This window comes from Heteronotia binoei, chromosome 10 (genome assembly GCF_032191835.1).
Source record: "Heteronotia binoei isolate CCM8104 ecotype False Entrance Well chromosome 10, APGP_CSIRO_Hbin_v1, whole genome shotgun sequence".
NCBI lineage: Eukaryota > Metazoa > Chordata > Lepidosauria > Squamata > Gekkonidae > Heteronotia > Heteronotia binoei.
The window spans coordinates 80,089,670-80,098,372 of NC_083232.1; the positions used below are offsets into that span (position 1 = coordinate 80,089,670).

At 42.7% G+C, this 8,703-nt stretch overlaps 1 protein-coding gene across 1 annotated transcript in view; it reads left to right on the top strand.

Moving 5' to 3' along the window:
- The window catches only part of EEPD1 (endonuclease/exonuclease/phosphatase family domain containing 1), an 84,128-nt gene extending 79,703 nt beyond the window's left edge, over nt 1-4,425 (top strand). Inside the window, exons 6-7 of the mRNA XM_060247644.1 lie at nt 2,263-2,457; nt 3,938-4,425. Of these exons, the coding sequence (XP_060103627.1) occupies nt 2,263-2,457; nt 3,938-4,137 (395 nt within the window). The 3' untranslated portion in view covers nt 4,138-4,425. The remainder of the gene's footprint in view (nt 1-2,262; nt 2,458-3,937) is intronic.
- Nucleotides 4,426-8,703: the final 4,278 nt, after the last annotated feature.

An 8,703-nucleotide genomic window follows, 5' to 3' on the forward strand; every position in this document is an offset into this window, starting at 1 on the left:
CTCCCTCTACTGGCTGGCTCTTTGCATAGCAATGATGAGTCTTAAGAGTTCACAGCAAGTATTAAAAACAATGTTCTCCCACACCTGAAGAATAAATGCCAGCTTAAACAAATAATGTTTCAGTCAGTAGGATCTTGGCAGCTGCTTTTGTGCTTGTTAAATATTTCTTTCTCTTTTACAAAAAATTTCTGGAATTGTAGCAATTTATTAATTGACAAAAATTATCAGATTTTTGAGGCTCTGCTTTCCCTTTGAGCATATCCTTCAAAGGTTTATCTGGTAGGCGAGCCCAAGAATCCTCATGGCTCAGATGGTCAGCTTCATGAACAAATAAGGAAACTTGGCCCAAAAGAGAATGTTGGGAATGAATTAGGCAGCAGCAAAGATCAACATAAATAATGGAAATAAAAATCCAGGCAGTGCATAGCCAAAGGGCAGGAGCTGAGTACAGGAATTAGAAGAGAAGCTTATAGTTCTAAGCTAAGAAAAAAAAATCAATCCAGACTTTTGAATCAAAGAAAGTTAACCCTGGGGAAAAGTAAGAATCTCAACTGCTCCCCCTGTATATATTTTTAATGTTACCTATTGTGGTTTTGAATGTAAAGTAGGGGAGGGGGAAAATCACTTGTTTAAAAAAAAAAAGTACATTTCAAAAAAAGAGCCATTATGAGACAGTATTATTTAGATGCTGAAAAGGTAGCTGCTAGGCTTTGGTTGGTGTTATCTTTTGCAAAATTATTTGTGGGAAGCCCCTGGCCTGATCATCAACATTCAGTCACTGACCCTTCCTCCTCAAGCAGTTGGAATGTTTCTGAACATTCTGATACTGCAGCAACTCCATTCAGTAGCCTGAGTGCTGTTTAAGTGATAAGCGACAGGCAGCCAACTTTTCTACACTGTCCACTTCCTTTAATAAAGCAACCCAGTATTTTTTTTTAAAAAATGCTCTTTATGAGCAATATTCTGCCCTTCTGTGTTTGTCTAATTCTCTGAGTGTATTTCTTTTCTTTCCCCAATCCCAATATTGTATCTTCATGATAAGGGCTCATTTTGTAGCAGGAGCTCCTTTGCATATTAGGCCACACACCCCTGATGTAGCCAGTCCTCCAAGAGCTTACAGGACTCTTATGGCAGGGCCTACTGTAAGCTCTTGGAGGATTGGCTACATCAGGGAGATGTGGCCTAATATGCAAAGGAGCTCCTGCAACAAAATGAGCCCTGCAGACATGATGTTCTTTCACAAACACATGCAGCTGCCTTTTACTGAAGGAGACCACAACTCTATCAAGGTCAGCATTGTTACAGAAGCTCTCTCAGGCAGGAGTTCCTCATCACCTGCTACCTCCTGGTGATGCTGGGGCTGAACCTGGAAACTTCTGTGTGCAAAGCTGATGCTCTACCAGGGAGCCACAGCCATTCCCTCTGCCTTGGGGTCTCTCATGAGTTTGAGAGTTTTATTGGTGGAAGAAAAGCAAAATATGGACCAGCCTTCTGTTAAATTGCAGGATGGTGAATAATGGAGGGATGTACTTGGCATATTTGTGAAAGGAGACCAGAAGCCAATTGCATAATTTTACATAAGTGAAGAAATCCGGCTGCACGTACTGTCAACAGCAGTGTTCTGTCAAGTACATCGTATCCTACCACAGAGCGTGGGGCAGCGTGCATCATTCTCTGTTCCTCACTTTATCGTCATAACAACCTTCTGAGGTAGGCTAGGCTAAGAGACTGAGAGACAGTCACCCAGAGATCTTTAGGGCAAAGTGGGAATGTGGACTTGTGCCTCCTAGACCAAGCCTGGCCCTCTTAAATATGACACCACGCTCTAACAACTATATCACACTGTCTCTTCCATATTACCTGGTATGATTTATTTTGCACCATCTGGGTCCCATACAAGGAAAGAAAAAGACAGGTGTCTGCCCCCAAGGGCCTTACAGTCTAAAAACCGACAATGGGGAAGAATCCAGAAGGCAGGGAGATATGAAAGCAACCAAATTGTGTTACATGTACTTAATCTTGGTTATAGTTGGGATCAAGGATTAAAGGGGTACACCTTGAAGAAGAGGTGTGTTGAGGGAGGCCCTGAGGATACAGAGAGAGGAGTCAACATGTACCATGTTCAAGGAAAATATTCTGTATGGAGAAGGATAGTGAGTAGAACAGGAAAGTGGCGTTGAATCAGGAAGGTTGTGAACAGGGAAGTCCCTGCTCCTCAGTTGATCACTGAGCCCTCCATTTTTTTTTTATTCCTCCCCACAGGAGAAAAAGATGTGATCATTTTAGGAGACTTCGGTCAAGCTCCAGACAGTAGTGACTGTGACTTGTTGAGGAAGGAGAAGTTCCATCATCTGATCCCTGCCAATACGTTTACAAACATCAGCACAAAGAACCCCCAGGGGTCGAAGTCACTGGACAACATCTGGATCAGTCGTAGCTTGAAAAAGATATTCACTGGTGAGCTGTCAGTTCTGTAGGAAGTTGAACGTTCAGAATGGATATGTAATCAGACTTCCATAGTTTGTCATGATGTTGTGAGAATCACCAGCTATGAAGCACATCACTACATGTGAGAGCCAGTTTGGTGTAGTGGTTAAGTGCATGGACTCTTATCTGGGAGAACCGGGTCTAATTCCCCACTCCTCCACTTGCACCTGCTGGAATGGCCCTGGGTCAGCCATAGCTCTCCTAGGAGTTGTCCTTGAAAGGGCAGCTGCTGTAAGAGCTCTCTTAGCCCCACCCACCTCACAGGGTGTCTGCTGTGGGAGGGGAAGGGAAGGTAAAGGAGATTGTGACCACTCTGAGACTCAGAGTATAGGGCAGGATATAAATCCAATACCATCATCATCTTCTACATTTCCAACGGCACTTCTTGTTAAGGGGACTTTGAGGAAACGGCATGCCAGTCTTTCCTTATGGACCTGTTCCACACATTATCTGAAAGTCGTCTGCACTGTCATGGTTTACTCTTATTTTTTTGCCATCAAATCACAACTAACTTATGGCAATCCTGTAGAGTTTTCAGGTAAGAGACATTCATGGTTTGCTATTGCCTGCCTCTGCATCACAGCCCTGGTATTCCTTGGTGGTGTCCTATCCAAATACTGGCCATGGCTGGCCTTGCTTAGCTTCCAGGCTAGCTTAGACTATCCAGGTCAGGGAATGTTTTCCTTAGCAATACTTAATAGTTGCTGCAGTAAACATGGGAAGAGATGCGTGGCCAATTGTAGCTTTCCCTGTGCATATGTCTGCTGTTGGAAGATATGACTCTTCTGTGTGTTTTACTGCTTTTATTTTTAAAAAGAAAGTTTAATTTCTACAAGAGCCACATGCCTAATTTTTAAGAGATCCTAGAAGTATTCTGGCCACTTTGATACATTTTTGCATGTGCATTTATTTGTTTTAATTTTATTATTTCTATCCCACTCAGTTCAGTTTATTTAGGTTCTCTTTTTTTTTTTTGCCGTTCTTTTGAAAGCTTCAGCAGCTGACATGTGGACCTCAGTAGTTTGCCTCAGGGCTTTTTTTGAGCAGGAATCCAGAGGAACACGGTTCCAGCTGGCTTGGTACCGGGGTGTGTGGCCTAATATGCAAATAAGTTCCTGGTGGGCTTTTCCTATAAAAAAGCCCTGTGTGAAACAATGGTGATGTCAGGGAGTGTGGCCTGATATGCAAATGAGTTCCTGCTGGGCTTCTTCTACAAAAACAGCCCTGGTTATCCTAATGCTGCTCCCAAGCATTGATTAATTTCACAATTGTCAAATTTCAAAAGAAGTGCAGTATTTCAGATCCTTTGAAGCCATTCCCTTGCGTATTAGAAGGAAGAGAGCAAAAGGCTTTGTTGTGTGTGTCACTGGGTGTCGGCTTTTTAAAAAAATGGTCCTTCCAAAAAAAATTTTACCCTTCTCTTTTTCCACTGCATTTCCCATCTCTGCAGGTTATTGGGCGGTGGTGAGAGAAGGTCTTACTAACCCCTGGATCCCCGACAACTGGTCATGGGGCGGAGTAGCCTCAAGCCATTGCCCAGTGTTGGCCGAATTCTACATAGAAAGAGACTGGAGCAGAAAGGACACAATTCGAAATGGAAACGGGGTGACGGTGGAGCGTAGTGACTCAAATGTGAAACACGAACGATGATGGTGTGCAAAGTCAAACCGTTGTTCCCGTGCCTGGAAAAGATGGTTGGAAGACCCCTTTGCCCAAGGCCCAACTGTGAACCAGAACTGCCTTTTTTTCTCATTTACCAAGAATCAGCTTCTGCTTTTAACATCTCCTTTTCCCACCTCCCCTGCTCTGTGCCCCTCTGTGAACGTCTGAGGGCTTCTTATTGCCAGAGAGTGGTTTGTGATTTTTTTTTTAATGGAGACATGGTGGACACTCTTGTGCTTGGATAACTGCAAATAAAATGCACTTTTTAATACTGTATGTTCACGATCTCTGTGATTTCTTATAAAATGCCACCTTACTGGATAAAAGAGAGTCGCTCACAGAAATATGGAGTCACATAACCCATTTTCAATTATATTATACAATTTGTGCCTGCCCGCACTGCGTGAGTGGGCTTTCTTTATTGATGGCAAGCCAATCGAGTGAATGCAAATTCCGCATATGCTGTCAGGGCTGAAGAGTATCTATCACAGCCCTATAATCGTGGAAGCAAAGTCAGTGTGTGTAATAACCTTGAAGGCAGAATAAGTATGTTTCTTGGCCTGTTGAAAAGACAGCTTGTTGTTTGCTAATGTATTGTGCGAAATACCCTTGAAATACCTGAATGAAAGTCTAAGTAGAAATGAGAATAAAGGTACAGCGTCACAACGTGCACAAGCTTACCCTACAGCCAGGGTTCTACATAAACTTAGGAATACTCTAAAAAGATGCTGATGATGATATTGGATTTATACTCCTCTCTTCCCTCTGAGTCTCAGAGCAGCTTACAATCTCCTTTACCTTCCTCCTCCACAACAGACACCCTGTGAGGTGGGTGGGGCTGAGAGAGCTCTCACAGAAGCTGCCCTTTCAAGGACAACAACTACGAGAGCTATGGCTGACCCAAGGCCATTCCAGCAGCTGCGAGTGGAGGAGTGGGGAATCAAACTCGGTTCTCCCAGATAAGAGTCTGCACACTTAATCACTACACCAAACTGGCTTTCTTTAGTTCAATGGAAATGAAGAATTTAAATTGGCATCTTTGTTGGAATTGTGGCCTGTTTGTGGCAACTCACTAATGGCTAAATTAAACCCCTTTTTTGATCCATGGAAACCTCTTCTAATGTAGCATTCCCAAGTGCAGTGCTTGTGATGATGCACTTCCTCTTTGAGTCTTTGAGGATGAAACCCAAAGGGTCTTGAATAGAACAGGACGGGGGGGGGGGGGGGGGGCAGAGTTTCACATTTCTGACTACTGTCTGATTGACAAGTGAAGCTCGGAGCTCACCCTGCTCTCAGTTTTTTAAGAGGAGGTTGTTCAAGTGACTTTACTTCAGACAGCTGAAATAGAAATCTGAGCAGCTGGGTGGGATACTTGCTTTTTTTTGTTCCCTCCAAGTGGATTTGGAAAGACAAGGTGGATTTAGACTGAGTTGGTAGCTTTAATTTTCCTGAGGGTCACATCGTACATTTCTATTTTGAAGGCTCTATATTATAAGTCTGTATTAAAGCTAAAACTAGCATCTAAAGTGTAAAATAAACCTCCCCCGAATGGTTGGGTGCATCTCAGAAACATGCTGTGAACTGCACAATTGCTTCTGCAGTTGTATGTGAGGTTAAAATAGCCTGACCAAGCAAGGCCCTACTGGCCCCACTAGTGGACCCCCTGATGGCACCTGGGTTTTTTGACCACTGGGTGACAGAGTGTTGGACCGGATGGGCCATTGGCCTGATCTAACATGGCTTCTCTTATGTTCTTAAGGCTCAGTCTTTCTCTCATGAATCCCAGTGGTGGCTAAAGCAGTAGACTTCCTGGGAATGTGCCTAAGATGGTAGCCATCTCATAGCTATTCCAAGATCAACTTGACATGAAAACATGAGTGTAAATTCACTGATGGATTCTGCAGTTCAAATGTGTAACAGAGCATGGATTCATCTTACAAGTTAGATCGTAAATAACCGTGATGCTGGCTTAATATTCAAGGTGCGTTCCCCCAAATCAGTTCTGTCTTGTTCCTATGCCATTTTCCTTAAGGAATATTTTCATACAAAAGAACCTTCCCTGCATGGGTTGGGTCGTGAACTCTTGCCCCAGTAGATGCTCCTGATGTTTCCAGACCTAAGAACTGTATGGTTTCCAGGCCTAAAAATATATCTGGTTTAAGCCTTTCATGTTTACCCATCCCTGGGCAAGCAGCATGTTACTTAGTTGATGAAATCACAAAATGTGTGTGTTAAGTGCCGTCAAATTACTTCTGATCTATGGTGACCCTATGAATTAATGACCTCCAGAATATCTTATTGTTAGGAGCCTTGCTCAGCTCTGGCCAACTGAGGGCCCTTGTGGCTTCCTTTGTAGAGTCAATCCATCTCGTGTTGGATTGTCTTCTCTTCCTGCTGCCTTCAAACTTTCCTAGCAGTATTGTCTTTTCCAGGGACTCGTCTTCTCATAATGTGACCAAAGGACAATAAAAATGCATGTTGCTGCTTCAAAAAAGGATGATATTCGGACAAGACTAAAATGGCTTAAATCCAGGAAATTTGCTTTACTTGCCAAGGATTAAGGACATAGCCTAATGTTATTACAAAAACAATAGTAGTCTTCTGACAAGAGAAAAGTCCTATGGGAGACTCATGATGGAGGGAAAGTACCATTTCCCCCCAGATCCCTGATTCTAATTGTCCTTCCTGTCCACCTTTCCTGTTCTTGCCTCACTCCAGCTGTTTCTCCCACTGATTCTTTTCATCCTTTGCCCTTGCCAGTTCTCTTTAACCTTCCTTGTAGTCCCACAGTCTCTCCTTTATGTTCCTGTTACACATTTTTGCTGTCATTTTGTCATAGACAGCATTTTCCCTTTCAGTGTGCCAGTGTCACTGCTACTGATTTGAAGGGGATTAGTCACTATTTTTACATTACTTTCCAGTCAGGGCTTTTTTATGTAGCAGGAACTCCTTTGCATATTAGGCCACACAACACTGATGTAGCCAATCCCCCTGGAGCTTATAGTAAACCCTGTACTAAGAGCCCTTTAAGCTTCAGGAGGATTGGCTACATCAGGGGTGTGTGGCCTAATATGCAAAGGAGTTCCTGCTACAAAAAAAGACCTGCTTCCTTCAAACCTGGGTTTGCAGACACATCTTGTAGTCCTGTGAGACTCCACTGTATAGATTTTTTTTAGCTGCCCAGCTGTTATATAGAATATTAAACTTCCTGACTTCTCCCATCTGAGCTCATGCTTTCCATAGCTTGACATTGCTTGAACATTGGCATGGTTCTTTTTATTTGCTGTTCTCCAGAGTAATTGGTAGTGATTCTGTCATCTTCTGATCTGTTGTCAAATGCTAAAAGTGGGATAGTGCTGGGTGGTTTAAGCCAATTAATTACCAGACACCAACTGCTGATAAGTTTGGATACAAAACTCCAGCACAGTAGCAACACAGGCATACTAAGACACCTCCAATTATAAAGGAATAAAGCCATAAAGTGAAAGTCCCAGCATAACTCTGTATTACCCAAATTGTGAGGTGCTGAGAGCTATGCCATTATGAATTTTGAAAACAGGACCTCAATGAATGAGACATTATTTTTGCAGTTAATCTATTTCTTGAAGAAGGGCTTGATCCTGAAACATCAGAGAATTCTGGAAGCCACATTGGATCCACAATCTTGTCTTATTGGAATGGACCCTCCATTATACAAGTTCTCAACACAGCGATTTGCTGGGACTTTCACTTTGCGGCTTTGCTCCTTTATAATTAGAGGTGTCTTAGTATGTCTGTGTTGCTACTATGTTGGAGTTTGGTAACTAAGTAACTGTATTCACAAATTATGTATCCATACGTACTTTATGAATATATATTGGATTTGTATAAGTGTCTTAGAACACAGTGGTGATTCTTTGATATAGAATTCAGCCAACAAAGACCCAAAGTCCTGATTTTGGATAGTCAAGACTAAACTGTTGGGGAAGGAAAGTATATTTTGAACATCTGTTATGATTGTTTTTTTGTGCTTGGGAGGGACAACAGCTTGAGGACTTCTAGTGTCCTGGCCCCACTGATAGATCTCCTGATGGCACCTGGGTTTTTTGGCCACTGTGTGGCAGAGTGTTGGACTGGATGGATGGACCACTGGCCTGATCCAACATGGCTTCTCTTATGTTCTTATTATTCAACCCTTTTAAAATATCCTGGAACTACTACAGCAACATTAGTGACAGATTGAACAGGTGAGTTTGTGTGGTTATTTTGACAGAGATGCCTCAGAGTCTGACCTTATGCTAAGACATTCTCACGGTCCCTGAATCTGCTAGAACTGGATTCTCGTCCTCTCTTCAAGCACAGAATACGTTACCAAGTTTCAGAAAGGAACAACTCAACACTGCTGTCCACCTCAAGCTGCTAGCTGGTCAGAAGACCTCAGATAACAAACACAAACATCATGACATTTTGAGGGGATGAGACTCTGGGGTGTGCAGAATCACTCTTTTACTTTATTTCAGAACATTTGTTAACCGTGACTTCACAACAAGATTTTCACAAGAATAGAAACAATCC